Here is a 16,400-nt window from a genome sequence, read left to right on the forward strand (position 1 = left end):
TAATTAACAGTTGTTAAATAGTCATAATAGTTGATATATCAATACATGAACAGAAAAATGCCTAAAAGACATGTCTATTTCCTGTTACATGTCTGAACAATTAAGGTAGGTAATTAGATTCATATTTCATTTAAAAAAAGATTTATTTAGAAGAGATATTTTTACTTTAACAGTGCTTCCTTGAAATTTGTAAAAAAATAAACACATAAAAAAGATTTAAGCGTAGGCACAAACTATTAGGGTAGGTTACCGGTAATAAACAATATTATTTTGTTTGCCTAAATATATGCCCTTATCTAAACCCATTTAATTATATGTATTTGGAGGTTAAGGTAATTAAGAAACATTTTTTCCGAGAAACAAACCATTTAGATATGTTTTATACACAACACTCAAAAATCTTGATATTGTGTTTGTTTCCCACTCTGTCTATCTAAATTGTTCTCTCTCTCCTTGTATATCTCTCTCTTTCAATCTCTCTCTCTCCTTGAATATCTCTCTCTTTCAATATATATATCTCTCTCTCAATCTCTCCCTCCTAAGATGAAATGAAATTAATCCAAATGAAAAGAACCTAAACAAACAACAACACACATATACACAACAAAATCTTGGATACATCTCACTTATAATTTATTATTCGTTCACCATGTGATGTCGGTTGTCATTAAACATTCTAGTTACTTGTGATTGTCTGATTACCACGGTCATAAAAATGCACTCACTGTTTATTTGAGGATACTTCAGACTTCATACATCGGTGATCTACAATGTATTGTACCACGAGCACAAATGTACCGTATATCACAATTTCCTCATGTTACAGTCCCATCACGTGTACGGTACCGCTATAACACCCGATCCACACGTTACCACACGTGTCTACATCCACCGCTGTAGGTTTCAACACTATGTTTATGGTTCAGGAGACACACAGCTTGTTTCCCGTCTTTCGGTAGGACGTACACCTGACTGTTCTTGTAATCTGGTACAAAGATTCTATCGTACTTATCACACGACATCTTACCGAGGTCCATACTACCGACCTTTTGACCGTTGTCGAGTTCACCAGTCCATGTCTGTATGACGGTACCTGACTCGTCTGTTATCTTTATATTCTTATCAGCCGACTTTCCTCCAATTGTTTGAACTACACACAGACGTCCCGATGACAAGCAGACAACGAACACTATTCTTTCTGATCCTATCGTGACCTTCCTCACAATCGTACCTGACTGATTCAGTACCACTATGTCTGGTGTACCTGTAGTAATAATCACCTCGCCACTCTCGTTGATACTGACGTCCCATGTCTTATGTGGTCTCAGCAAATGTTGTCACTTGTTTGTTGTGTAGTGACAGTTTATATACAAATGAATTAACTTGAAGACTGGTCAAAAGTATGTCTGTTGTCCCGACCATGGTGATCATGTCTGGACAGAAGACCAGTTTTACTGTCTCTGTGACCACACCCTCCTTGTTAACCAGTACCAGGCCCTTGTATTGTTTTATTGATAACCACGCGTGACTGTCGTCGACTGGACATATACCTGTAACCCTCTTAGCCCCAAAGGCTGGGTAAGAACAACTTTGACGACTTTTCAAGGTCTCTTGTATTTATTCTCTCCAAAGAAACCTGTTAACAAAAAGATACGAAACTAAGACTCAGTTACAATATACATATACAGTTACTTTCACTTTACGAATACGATGGACATGACTACATATATATTATCACAGGTATTGTTATATCATTACATGAATAAACACTATGAGTAAAATATATTATGAGACTTACCAGGGACCTGGGAAGGATATACACTGTCCGTCCTGCTCGGCAGCATAGTGTGAAGTGAATCAGGGTGGTGACGTGCGCGTACATATAGGACACACGGGGTGGCGTGAGTATGTAAATACTCGTGCAGATCACTCTCTCACAACACTCCACGTTCAGGTTATGACACGAGTACGGGATAGACAACACGTGGACACTGTGTGACTTAGTGCAATGAGTACACCCTGTTACATACTTCCCCACTTTGATGAATGACACCTGACATTCCCAAGATGTACCCAGTCTTTTAAATTAATTGAACTGGTTACACCATAAGATTTACACAATAACATACTATACCTTATACGTATGATTATACAAGTGTATTCCAATTACAACATTGCACTAGTAACAATGAAGTTATAGGTGTGCATATACTCTACTGGTACCTATACTAGGCACTCTTTATATATGAAATATAATTACTTGCCATTTTTCACAAAAGACAAGGAGATTTATGGAGGAGTTCCAATTCTGCAAGCTGGTTGAGTTTATCCATAAGGGAATAATTATTCAACAATTCCATCTACAGCTTTACTCACCATCCCTAAGCTTACCACAGGAAAGGCTCAAAGTCAAAAGATATGGTCATTATCAGGGATAACCACTATTAATAAAATAGTATCGTAGAGCGATAAAACCATGGCAAATATATATAGCAAACTCCTAACTGTGACACAGCCAAAGTGGTTGGGGGACCCCCTACCTACTCCAGGAGATTGTAAATGCAGAGCCATTTGCAACATGCAAACATAATTATGTAAAATGACAACTGAGTAAAATCTGGATAAAAACTATCACATTCGGTGTTAACATTTTATAATTCATACAAAAATTTCACCAGATCTCGTTTGCCCAACCTGTTGAGAGAATACCCACTGACCATACCGATCTGGTTGTTTACACGTCCGTGTGGATTGTCGTAAAATGGGTGGCCCTTGTGGTGGTTCCCTGTGGGAGTTACCCTCATAATCACCTACGGTTTGGCTTGTTTGGTCCCTGACATTACTCACATTTTCTGAGTTTAAAAATTCAGGTTCCACCACTGTTGCCTCATGGGGTGTAGCTTCAATAGCTATGGCAGACACTGGCTCCAGAGCAGTAGTGGTGAGATTATCCGGGGTATTTCTCAAAGGTCTTTTCCTGGAACTTCGCAGGAGCTTTACAGGCTCATCATCAGTATCGGACTCTGAGGAGTCCTCTGACCCTGATGAATGATCACCGTGAGCAGAAGGGATTGGCTTGGATGACTTCACTTTACAGCGAGGCTCCATAGTGGGAACTTCTAGGGGTATAGAATTGAAGTATATCAACATATTCCGGTGTAAGGTCCGTTTACGTCCCTTTCCCATTTCCTGTTGCACTTCATATACAGGAATATCACTATTGGGTATATTAATAACCAGATAGGGTTCCTGTTCCCACTTATCCGCCAACTTGTTCTTCCCCTTCAGACCGACCTTCCTTACTAGGACACGGTCCCCTATTTCTAGTTTTGTCTCACGGACTGACCTGTCATAGCGATTCTTATTGCGAGCAGAAACTTTAGCAGCCTCTGTACCAGCAACCTTGTAGGCATATTTCATCCTTTCTCTTAGCTTACTGACGTACGAGGTATGGTCTGCCGCCCCTTGTTCACAAGGGTCTGTTCCGAGGAAAGCGTCAACAGACAGGCGAGGATGCCAACCGAACATTAAAAAATGTGGTGAAAATCCGGTGGCATCACTCTTTGAGGCATTATAGGCTTGGACTAATGGCGCTACATATGACTTCCAATCCACTTACTGATCCTCCTCCAGGGTTGCAAGCATACCAAGGAGTGTGCGGTTGAAGCGTTCCGCCGACCCATTCCCCATGGGATGGTAGGGTGTGGTTCTGGTCTTTTGAACCCTTGCGATCTTACAGAGCTCCTTAATGACTTTGCTTTCAAAATTACGACCCTGATCACTATGGAGACGTTCAGGGAAACTGTAAAGATTATGAAGTGCTCATAAAATGCCTTAGCAGTTGCGTGTGCCGCCTGATTTCGACAGGGCACCGCCTGAGCGTACCTGGTAAAATGATCAGTAATCACCAGAATATTCTCATAACCACCATTGGAGGGCTCCAAGCTGAGAAAGTCAATACAGACTAACTCCATGGGTCTAGTGGAATGGATTGGTACCAGTTCAGCTTGTGGCATCACCGGCGTTTTACGTCTTACGCACCGTCCACAGTTCTCAACTCTGTTGTCTACATCTTTCTCCATACCTGGCCAGTAGAACCTCTGTCTAGCCAACCAAAGAGTTTTTTCCTTGCCTTGATGACCTACATCGTCATGGACCCCTTTCAGGGCTAAGGCATGATACTGCTTTGGTAGCACCAGTTGTTTCACTTCATGACCATCCAGAGAAGCGGTTCTGTATAGTACCCCATCATGTAGACTGAACCTGTTCCATGTCCTCATAAATTTTTGAACATATGGGGACTCATTCTTTCGGTTATTCCCCCTGGGATGGAAACCGGTTCTCTTGAGGTCTATAACCCTGGCAATTTCTTTATCCTCCTTTTGCTGTTTTTGCCAATCTATTGTGCTCAAACAATCATCTGAATGTACATTCTCACTGGCCACATGAGAAAACCATTCAATATGATTCGTAACACTATCAATCAGTGGAGCTACAATAGTTGCAGACTGGCATACTGCCTTGACAACATCAGAATTACAGAAAGATATGCGGGAGAGACCATCTGCATCGGCATTGTTTTTCCCAGCTCGGTATGTCAATGTGAAATTGTAATTTGCTAGAGCAGCAACCCACCTATGGCTGGTGGCATCCAGCTTAGCTTTAGCTAGCACATACGTGAGGGGGTTATTGTCTGTGACAACCTCGAACGTATTACCATAGAGGTAATCATGATACTTGTCAGTAACCGCCCATTTCAGCGCTAGAAACTCAAGCTTATGAGCTGGGTAGTTGCGCTCACTTGGTCTGAGCCCTCGACTCGCATATGCGATGACCTTTTCCTTACCCTCGTGATTCTGGTAGAGTACTCCACCCAAACCAGTACCACTAGCATCAACATGCAGTATAAAGGGTTTAGAATAGTCCGCATACGCAAGCACGGGAGGACTGATCAGTCTTTCCTTTACAGTGTCAAACGCGTTTTGCTGAGCTTCACCCCAGATCCATTCAGCTTTTTGCGTGCGTTTAGACTTTGTTTTCTTAGACTTACTAGCCTTGTCAGACCTAGTAGCCTTTTTCGACAAGTCATGACCCTGTAAAAGCTTGTTAAGTGGTTGTACTATCTTGGCGTAGTCTTTTACAAACCGCCGATAATACCCACTAAAACCCAAGAACTGACGCAGCCCCTTTAAATTTTTGGGCTCGGGCCAAGTTTTGACCGCAGAGGTTTTTTCTGGATCTGTAGCTATACCTTTTTCTGATACAACATGACCGAGATATGTGACTGAAGATTTGAGGAACTCGCATTTGGACGGTTTGAGTTTCAAGCCATGTTGGACGAGTCTGGCAAATACTGACTCTAGTCTGTCTAAGTGTTCATCAAAGGTCCTAGAAAAGATTAGGATGTCATCCAGAAATATAAGACATTCCCTCAGATGCATATCTCCCATACACTTTTCCATCAAGCGCTGGAAAGTTGCTGGCGCACATGTCAGTCCAAAACCCATTCGGTTGGTTTCCCAGAATCCCAGGTTACCAACAGAGAACGCAGTTTTCTCCTTATCGGACTCCTCAACTTCAACCTGCCAGTATCCTGACCTTAGGTCTAACTTTGTGAAATAACGGGAACCATTTAAGGTATCCACCGTGTCATCAAAGCGAGGAAGCATGTACGCATCTTTTCTTGTACGTGAATTCAACATTCTGTAGTCGATGCAGAATCTTAGGCTTCCATCTTTTTTTCGTACAAGTACGACATTTGAAGAGAAAGGACTATTAGATTCGCGTATCACGCCGGCCTCAAGCATTTCCTTAACATGCTGACGAACTTCCTCATACATACCGGGTGGTATCTTGCGATAAGGCTGTTTAAATGGCCTTTCGTCAAGGAGGTCAATCTTATGTTTCACAATGTTAGTGTTTCCCAAGTCAAATTGACTTGTGGAAAATGCTTGTGTCCAGTTACCCAACACTTGTCGAACCCGCAACAGTTGTGCCTCTGTGAGATTAGTCCTGTCAATATGTACACCAAGTTCCTCAGGTAAAGATAAATTCTCATTTACCGTAGGGAGATCAGAAGCTAAGTTATCTATTACCTTGACCTGGTTAACAGTACAGATTAATGAACGCGGTTGAATAACCACAGGTTTAGCTGAAATATTACACAGCTTCACTGGTACTTTTACACATGACGCATTCTGTTTCACTTTAATCACACGAGGGCAAACTGTATACCGGACAGCAGAATTGTCCTGGTTCTCTGTGACTAGATCAGTTATGTCGGGGTCTAAACCCCTGGCGATTCCATTTAGAACAATGGTGGCATAGGGAGCAACTGTAACAGGTTTTTTACTCAACAATCTCACTGCATATGCGCAGGAGACACTATCTACTGAAGCTCTCCATTCTTGTGGTACTACAGATCCTTCCAATGTCGCCCCCTTGACTAGGCGGATAACATTGGTGCCTAGGATAACAGGGCAAGTACTGTTATAGTCAGTATCGGGTACAACCAGCATAAGAATATTAAAACTATTTTCTGCCATGAAAGGGATCTCAACCTTACACTCTATATAGCCTAAGTAATTCAAAGTAGAACCATTAGCTACTGTTATCTCTAATCCTAGAGTGTTCAATTCTTGAAGTTGGGGTGTATCTAGAAGATTTTCATAGCATGTTTTCGATATGGTTGAAACCATAGATCCACTGTCTATCAGTGCTTTGACCTTTTGACCTTCAACAAAAATCTTACTTTCATTAGATACCCCTAACAGTCTATCTAAAATTCCATGACCTTGGCCTTTTGACATAAGTTCAGTCTCTGATTGGCCGCTAGCAGAGACTGCTACTCGTTTGGGGAGTTCCTCACATCCTTGGCCTTATCCTTATTGTTGTGCCAATTTCCCCGGGACCTATTATATCCACCTCGGCCCCGACCTTTGTTGTTTTGACCTGACCTCTGACTATCTTGACCCGACCTCTGACTGTTACCCGAGGATCGATTACCAAGTTTGTCCAAGATTTTATCAAACTTACCCTCTATCTGAGAACTAAGTTTTTCCTCTAGGCTTTTTAACTTCTGGTCAAATTTTTTTTCTATGTCCCCTACAGCTGCAACCTGTTGCTCAGATTCAGCATTAACTACATGCTGGTGTCCCTTTTTCGTTTGACTAGCCCCTGTAGCTGTACCAGTAGAGAAAGTTAAACTTAACTCCTTCTCTACCACCCGGATTTCCCTTAATAGCTCACTGTAGCCTGTCAAGGTGTCATATTTATGACGAGTCTGACTCTTTAGTTTGTCAGAACTAAGGGATGTCCAGAACTTGTGTCGCATCAGGTCATTTTTTGACGACTTATGGAGAGAGCCATTTTCCAATGCTGGTTGTAGCAACGACTCTAGTCTACAGCCAAATGCGGTGGCGGATTCATTTGGTTTCTGCGAAGAATTGAAAAATTCCTGCATTAACATTCCATGTGTAGAAATGTCCCCAAACAAAGAATCAAGCTTGTATAAGATTTCCCTTGATGTAGCCTTGTCCCCTAGAGGGATTAGCATTCTCCTTGCAATGCCACGGAGTGACCTCCTCATAGCCTGCACCAGGGTACTGTTTGAAATCTCAGGATCTTCACCCAAGCATCTTATCTCAAACCGCCACTCAGCATAAGACACATCCCCTTTTAAAGGTGGCTCCTCCCCGGAAAACTGGGGCACCTTAGGGATATGGTGTGGGTTGCTGTATACGTTTGTTACATTATGGCTAGGGTCATCGGGTGGATAAGACTGGCTAGTTCCCACAAATCTCAATGATCGCTTGGGAGTGCTTTCAGCCCTGGGAACCGGAGGTTCCTCCTCCTCATTTACAGGAATTATCCTGTATTTCCCTAGCTTACCCAAAGCCTCAATCAGCTGGTCCTCACTCATATTGAGCTTACTCTCCGACCCCGATTCCCCCTCTTCCTTAACCTGATCTTCTACCTGCTCTTTAGCAGGTGCTCCACCGGATGCCATATCTTAAAGAGGTTATCAATTTGTAAGCTAGTATCTAAAATATAAATGATCTATAACACCAACTCTCTGTTTTCATTTGTAAGACAATATATATAAAGCAACAGTCACTAATTCAAGATATTAATACACTATTAACACCAATAGTATTCCTCAGTCAAATATAGACTAAGCTTGCAGGAATCCAATAAATCACCGTGGTTGGGGAGCCCCCTACCTACAAGTGTATTCACTGGACTTAAAAATGGTCCACCTGCAGCTATACTACAAATATAATTCCTAACAACAATCATGCAATGCTTTAGTGACTAGTCGCTTCATCCAACATCTAGCTAACACAGGACTTGGATGTATGCCATCTTTGTACAGAGAGAAGTTGATAATAGGTTTGCGACCTGCTCGTTTATACTGGAGCAAATCACACCTAAAATTAAGCGAGTTTACACCGGACTTGGAATTAACTTCTCGAATATAATTGTTCAAACTCTCAATCCTGTTATCCAAGATAATATCTTGTTTCGCAAATGACTCAGGATTCACATGGCCTTTGTAGGAGTTCCAAACTTGGATGGAATAAGGTGGAATTTCCAAAAATATTAGTTTTACAGACGCAAATTTTGAAACATAAGACACAAATTTGTCAATATAACATTTCAAATAACCAAAACACTCCTCATCAGTATTGTGACTTAAATTAATAAAAGGACCACTCTTTGTAGTGATATCACAAGTACCTAGCCAAATGTACAATACAATAGGACCATTCTTTTTAATAATTTCAGACAGATGTTTTGTAAGCCAAAAATAAGTCTGATCAAATCGAGCTCCTGCTCTACAATGAAATTCAATTTGATAGCCTAAATCCTCAATAATATCAAAATGGTGCTTCAAGGAATACCCTTTACTGCTAGTTAACAAAACTGGTTGGAATTTAAGTGCTTGTGGTCCAGGTGCCAAAATAGGTTTCCCAATAAACTTTCTAAGTTTACTAGCACTCATTTATACCATAAGGAAAAATAATATGTGTATACAGCGAAACTACAAGTATAATTCTGCACAATAAATTGGCAAAATACCTAGAGAGAATGAACTCTATTATCTAAACTTAATTTGGTATCCCAAACCCTGGTGTACTCATGCATAAAATCAACAATATGTTCGACATTGACATAAAACATCACATTTATACCTTACCTTCCATTCTGGTGGCGGGAAAGACAGCGTGCATACAACATTAAAGGATGATGAATGATGGGGGAGGATGTCTATACAAACCCACCGCTCTACAGGTGTCCTTCACAGGCCCCTGGCTATCAAAAACATCCTGTTGTACATATTTACATCACTATCTACACGTAACATACACGATCATCATAGAGTCACAGTTCATGAAAATATCAAAACAGCAGCACAAAACACAAATCTGGAGTGCCCAGCGACAACGAGATAAATGTCAACACAGAATGACAGATCCTACACAAGTCCGTTGAGAACACACTTGCGTCGGTTCTTCACCGATCACATTGGAGTCCGTCTCCCGTCTCCATCTCTCCGCCTTGTATATCCCTTCAGCGATGTCCCGCATCGCCCAAGACTCTCCACACACCGTGTCCACTCCCGTCTCCAATTCAGATACAGCTGTACTATAAATGTGACTAGTGGGTCGCGTAAGCTAGCCACCGGAAACCGTCCCCAGCTTCCGGTCCTTGCGCCTTCAAGAATATCAAGCCCCTGGTTTCTGGAAAGTTATACTTTTACGTGGGCGCCATTTGTAACCCTCTTAGCCCCAAAGGCTGGGTAAGAACAACTTTGACGACTTTTCAAGGTCTCTTGTATTTATTCTCTCCAAAGAAACCTGTTAACAAAAAGATACGAAACTAAGACTCAGTTACAATATACATATACAGTTACTTTCACTTTACGAATACGATTGACATGACTACATATATATTATCACAGGTATTGTTATATCATTACATGAATAAACACTATGAGTAAAATATATTATGAGACTTACCAGGAACCTGGGAAGGATATACACTGTCGTCCTGCTCGGCAGCATAGTGTGAAGTGAATCAGGGTGGTGACGTGCGCGTACATATAGGACACACGGGGTGGCGTGAGTATGTAAATACTCGTGCAGATCACTCTCTCACAACACTCCACGTTCAGGTTATGACACGAGTACGGGATAGACAACACGTGGACACTGTGTGACTTAGTGCAATGAGTACACCCTGTTACATACCGAATATTTGATTTTGTTGAGCAACAGTAAACTGAGAGAGACGTTGAATGTGTTTACTGTCGATGTCTATCTTCTCGTACTGGTTCTCGTGGTGTAATTTACCACACATTTTCGTCAACATGACACGGTCGATACTTTCGGTAATAAACCTTGGTTGTTTTGGTGAAAGATATCTCACATTAACGTCATACAGGGGCAGCTTTGTCCTCAGTGACCTTTCCGTTTCAAATAAGGATACGCTTGATGTATCTGTCATTTCCGCTTCGTTAAGCAGACGCGCGAGTTCTTCGACTTTTTTCTCTGATCGTTGACAATCTTTTTTTGTATTGTTGATTCTTCCTTTTCTAAAGCCGATAATTCGGCGAGAATTGCATCAGCGATAGAATCTACTTCTGCCTTTAACTTTGTCCTTTTAGAGTTCACTTCTTTCCTCACTGTATCAATGTTGTCATTGAACCATTCATTAACACGTAGTCGCTCTGATGTCTCCTTCTTGAAATGTTCTATTTTTGTAGAAATTGCTGTCATATGCTCTTTCAAATGTTTCTTTTTAAAAGATAATTCGTCTTCGAAAGGTTTCCAGTTGTGGTGTTTATGAGTTTTAGATAAACATATCCCACAAAGCAACTCGTTGCAGTCCGAGCAGAAGAGATCACACAGTTTACCGGGATGTAGTTTACACACTTTAATTAACAGTTGTTTAATATTCATTATAGTTGATATATCATACATGAACAGAGAAAGGCCTAAAAGATGTCTATTTCCTGTTACATGTCTGAAAATTTAGGGAAGGTTATTAGATTCATATTTCATTTAAAAAAAGATTTATTAAGAAGAGTTATTTTTACTTTAACAGTGCTTCCTTGAAATTTGTAAAAAAAACAATACAATAAAAAAGATTTAAGCGTAGGCACAAAATATTGGGGTAGGTAACCGGAAATAAACTATAATAATTTGTTTGCCTAAAAATATGCTCTTATCCAAAGCCATTTAATATGATGTATGGAGGTTTAGGTTATTAAGGTATATTTTAAACATAACACTCAAAAGTATTGATATTGTGTTTGTTTCCCACTCCGTCATCTAAATTGTTCTCTTTCTCAATTAATTTCTCTCACTTTCAATATATCTATCTCTCAAAAGATGAAATGAAATTAATCCAAATGAAAAAAAGCTAAACAAATAAAAACACACACATACACAAAAAAATCTTGGATACAGCTCCATATAATTTCTTATTCGAGGATACTTCAGACTTCATACATCGGTGATCTACAATATATTATAGTACCACGAGCACATATGTACCGTATATCATTATTTCCTCATGTTACAGTCCATCACGTGTACGGTGCCGTCCTCACACCCGATCCACACGTTACCACACGTGTCCACACCCACCGCTGCAGGTTTCACCACTCCATGTGTCCGGTCCAGGAGACACATAGCTTGTTTACCGTCTCTCGGTAGGACGTACACCTGACTGTTATGGTTATCTGGTACAAAGACTCTATCGTACTTATCACATGACATTTTCCTGAGGTTCATACTACCGACCTTTTGACCGTTGTCGAGTTCACCAGTCCATGTCTGTATGACGGCACCTGACTCGTCTGTTATCAATATGTTCCTATCAGTCGAACTTACTCCAATTGCTTGAACTACACACAGACGTCCCGATGACAAGGAAACAACGTAACCTATAGTTTTTGATCGAGTCGTGACCTTCCTTATAATCGTACCTGAATGATCCAGTACCACTATGTCTGGTGTATGTGTAATAACAAACACCTCGCCCCTCTCGTTGATACTGACGTCACATGCGTCATGTGGTCTGATGTCAGCAAATGTTGTCACTTGTTTGTTGTGTAGTGATAGTTTATATACAAATGTACTACGTGGATTACTGGTCATAAGTATGTCGGTTGTCCCGACCATGGTGATATTGGACGGACAGAAGTCCAATTGTACTGTCTCTATGACCACACCCTTCTTGTTGACCAGTACCAGACCCTGGTATTGGTACATTGACAACCACGCGTGACTGTCGTCAACTGGACATACATTGTTTATTATATTTTGTGGAGTAACAGTAAACTTAGAGAGACGTTGAACGTGTTTACTGTCGATGTCTATCTTTTCGTACTGGTTCTCATGGTGTAATTTACCAAACGTTTTTGTCAACATGACACGGTCGATACTTTCGGTAACAAACCTTAGTGGTTTTGGTGAAACATATCTCACATTAACGTCATACAGTGGCAGCTTTGTCCTCAATGACCTTTCTGTTTCAAACAAGGATACGCTTGATGTATCTGTCATTTCCGCTTCGTTAAGCAGATGCATCAGTTCTTCTACGTTTTTCTCTGATCGTTGACAATCTTTCTTGTGCAATGTTGATTCTTCTTTTTCTAAAGCCGATAATTCAGCGAGTATTGCATCAGCGATATAATCTACTTCCGCCTTTAACTTTGTCCTTTTATAGTTCACTTCTTTCCTCACTGTATCAATGCTGCCATTGAACCCTTCGTTATCATTATGTCGCTCTGATGTCTCGTTCTTGAAATGTTCTATTTTAGCAGAAATTGCTGTCATATGTTCTTTCAAATGTTGCTTTTTAGAAGAAAATTCGTCTTCGAAAGGTTTCCAGTTGTGGTGTTTGTGAGTTTTAGATATACATATCGAACAAAGCAACTCGTTGCAGTCCGAACAGAAGAGATCACACAGTTTACCGGGATGTAGTTTACATACCGCTGGTACAAGCTTGTCACCCTGACGGTTAGCCTTCCCTATCAATACGACGTCATCGTTTTTTGTTTTCTTTCCGCGTGTATGGGCTTCCTTACACCGGTCACATAAATTCTCCTGACAGTCGTTACAATACCATCGTACCTCGTTTTCAGTGTCACACAAAGCACACGTGTAGGTAACGGGTTCCTGGGCACGCCGCACGGATCTGTTACTTGCCATGGTGTTGGTAATTTAGTGAGTTGAAGGAATAATTTGCCTACAAACTGTGAATTGCCACCATTTTGTTATTGTGAAGGTACAACTTTAACTGTACACTTCCTTGTTACGGGTATACCACGTGATTTTACCTGCAGACGGTATAATGTCCCGGATTCCTGGCGTTAGGCCAAAACGACAGATCTTTTTGATATTGATTTGTACTTGAGGTGTGTCCCTTTAACCATCGAAACATAACTAAAAATGTTATCATGATACTGTGCTAGTTAAGTCTAATTTGCTAGTTTTACACTTTTTTGTCATGATAATAAGTACCTTTAATTATTCCGGTCACAGGGGCATGTGAAATTATCCTTGTTGGTATGTTTGGATCATATAGGTACCACAAGTTAGCCCGGTGACAGGGGCCTGTGAATTTATCCGTGTGGGTGTTAGAACCATTAAGGAATATCCGGAAATTGCCGTTTTGTATTTAAGTAAATCGTAAATCCGTACTGTATGTTCATGTTGGTTCCTTGTTTAGTGTGTCTTTCTGTTTTTCCGGATAAAAATTGAAGAAGGAAAGGAACACGTGTTTTGTCGTTGCTTGTTGTCCTCCACGCAATTCTCTAATACATAACATGCGTATATTTGAATATGTCTTCTTTTTATGGTCGGTCCACATATAGGTACCCCAAGTTAGCCCGGTCACAGGGGCCTGAGAGAACGAAGACGAAACCCCACAGGGCCACATATAGGTACCCCAAGTTAGCCCGGTCACAGGGGCCTGAGAGAACGCAGACGAAACCCCACAGGGCCACATTAGTGTCGCCAATTACGATACACATGAGTGGGATACTGCAGGTCTATATACATAGCAAACAATTATAATGGTTTTACAAATATTACTTGAAAAACGTTCTAAGAAATATTTCAAAATCATTAAGATTTCTTTTTGTATTTTCCTGAGACCTAATTATCTTATAGCTCCTACAGGAAGACATTTATACACAAACTTGTCCTACATAATGGCAGAGACGTAATGTATACGTCTCTGATAATGGTGTTTTCTGTTCAGTTTTAAAATTTGTCTTTTGTGTTGTTAAAGTCACAATGCTCAATGTGTGCATTAGATAATTTTGAAAATGAACTCAAAATGAGTCCTAAATTTAAAAAAAAAGGTTATTTGGGTCAAGAAATATTTACTTTTTTGTTTTTTTTGCATCAACAACATGAATTTCTAATAGATGTTCCCATAGTTCCTGCTTCTTGTGATTATCTGACAAGCAGTTGATTTTCGAAAATATGGAGGATTCAATGAAAACAGACGAAATGAAATGAAATTTACTTGTTTATCATCGGAACGTCTGTGTGTTGTTAAATCAATTGGAGGACGCCTGACTAACAGTTAGCATTCAACAATTCTAGCACTGCCCGACCACGTACTCATTTACAGCTGAGTAGACTGGAACAAGCGGAGTAAAGCATCTTGCTCAAAGATACAACACAGAGCCGTGCTGTGACTCGAACCTGCGACCCTTCGGTCACGAGCCCGGCGACCTACCGCTAGACTACCGTGCCTCACGTATCAAAAGCTTTTTTCTAAAACTTTGGAAACAATACTGAGTAAACTTACATGTCTGTAATTTTCAGCCTTTCGTTTGTCATTTTTCTTAAAAAGTGGATTAAAATAACCCATTTTTAATTTACCAGGAACTGAGCTGGAATGCCATCTAAACCAGTACTTTTACTAGTGTTAATGTCATCTAAACCAGTACTTTTACTAGCGTTAATGCCATCTAAACCAGTACTTTTACTAGTGTTAATGGCATCTAAATCAGTACTTTTACTAGTGTTAATGCCATGTAAACCAGTACTTTTACTAGTGTTAATGCCATCTAAACCAGTACTGTTGCTAGTGTTAATGTCATCTAAACCAGTACTTTTACTAGTGTTAATGCCATGTAAATCAGTACTTTTACTAGTGTTAATGCCATGTAAATCAGTACTTTTACCAGTGGTAATGCCATCTAAACCAGTACTTTTACTAGTGTTAATGCCGTGTAAACCAGTACTTTTACTAGTGTTAATGTCATCTAAACCAATACTTTTACTAGTGTTAATGCCATGTAAATCAGTACTTTTACTAGTGTTAATGCCATGTAAACCAGCACTTTTACTAGTGTTAATGCCATGTAAATCAGTACTTTTACTAGTGTTAATGCCATGTAAACCAGTACTTTTACTAGTGTTAATGCCATGTAAATCAGTACTTTTACTAGTGTTAATGCCATGTAAACCAGTACTTTTACTAGTGTTAATGCCATGTAAATCAGTACTTTTACTAGTGTTAATGCCATGTAAACCAGTACTTTTACTAGTGTTAATGCCATGTAAATCAGTACTTTTACTAGTGTTAATGCCATGTAAACCAGTACTTTTACTAGTGTTAATGCCATGTAAATCAGTACTTTTACTAGTGTTAATGCCATGTAAACCAGTACTTTTACTAGTGTTAATGCCATCTAAACCAGTACTTTTACTAGTGGTAATGCCATCTAAACCAGTACTTTTACTAGTGTTAATGCCGTGTAAACCAGTACTTTTACTAGTGTTAATGTCATCTAAACCAATACTTTTACTAGTGTTAATGTCATCTATACCAATACTTTTACTAGTGTTAATGTCATCTAAACCAGTACTTTTACTAGTGTTAATGTCATCTAAACCAGGACTTTTAATAGTGTTAATGCCATCGAAACTAGTACTTTTACTAAAAATTTCAGAAACATGTTTGAAATAAAAAGATATTATCGTTCTTTTTCCTTTGTAAGTAAAACAATTGTACAAGGTTGGATGCAGCCGAGTGTAGACCGTTACCATTAGAAAGTTAGTCTACAAGCTTGGATGCAGTAGTAACAATCTCGTTGAAATGATTTGCTGTTTTGTTGCCACCATGAATTTTATGTAGAACAATTTGTGTATCGGATTTGGGGTTTGGTTGATCAAGCTTTTTCAATTAATTCCGTTATTTCTTTTGATTTTTTCTATTTTCACCGACTTAATTTCAGATTTGGCTCTATATATAGAAAAAGTTTTACAAATACATGTTTATCATATGTATTGGTACATCTAACCTTAGAGTAATATGTATGTATCACATACCTGTTGAAGGTCCGGGTGGTGGGGGTGGGTGAGTGG

General features: G+C 39.9%; 3 protein-coding genes across 4 annotated transcripts; all 3 read right to left on the bottom strand.

The window, feature by feature from the left end:
- Positions 1 to 521: 521 nt before the first annotated feature.
- On the bottom strand, positions 522 to 9,928 carry LOC110442077. 2 transcript variants are annotated; one of them, XR_002461984.1, is made up of 2 exons: positions 9,200 to 9,928; positions 522 to 1,636 (listed from the first exon to the last, which is right to left on the bottom strand). XR_002461984.1 is itself a non-coding variant. In XM_021485511.1 (2 exons), the coding sequence occupies exon 1, from the start codon at positions 3,526 to 3,528 to the stop codon at positions 2,659 to 2,661; it is 870 nt and encodes a 289-aa protein (XP_021341186.1). In that variant the 5' UTR covers positions 3,529 to 3,548; the 3' UTR covers positions 522 to 1,636; positions 1,799 to 2,658. The 2 variants fall into 2 exon arrangements, 1 of the variants encoding a protein (XP_021341186.1); XM_021485511.1 differs by lacking the exon at positions 9,200 to 9,928 and adding an exon at positions 1,799 to 3,548.
- Positions 6,825 to 9,200, bottom strand: LOC110442076. The gene has a single exon (XM_021485510.1). The coding sequence runs from the start codon at positions 8,006 to 8,008 to the stop codon at positions 6,845 to 6,847; it is 1,164 nt and encodes a 387-aa protein (XP_021341185.1). The 5' UTR covers positions 8,009 to 9,200; the 3' UTR covers positions 6,825 to 6,844.
- A 1,518-nt stretch (positions 9,929 to 11,446) lies between the features above and the next one.
- Positions 11,447 to 13,293, bottom strand: LOC110442078. Its single transcript, XM_021485512.1, has one exon. It carries the CDS (start codon positions 13,221 to 13,223, stop codon positions 11,571 to 11,573), a length of 1,653 nt encoding a protein of 550 aa, XP_021341187.1. The 5' UTR covers positions 13,224 to 13,293; the 3' UTR covers positions 11,447 to 11,570.
- Between the last annotated feature and the right edge of the window lie 3,107 nt (positions 13,294 to 16,400).

This window comes from Mizuhopecten yessoensis, unplaced genomic scaffold (genome assembly GCF_002113885.1).
Source record: "Mizuhopecten yessoensis strain PY_sf001 unplaced genomic scaffold, ASM211388v2 scaffold716203, whole genome shotgun sequence".
NCBI lineage: Eukaryota > Metazoa > Mollusca > Bivalvia > Pectinida > Pectinidae > Mizuhopecten > Mizuhopecten yessoensis.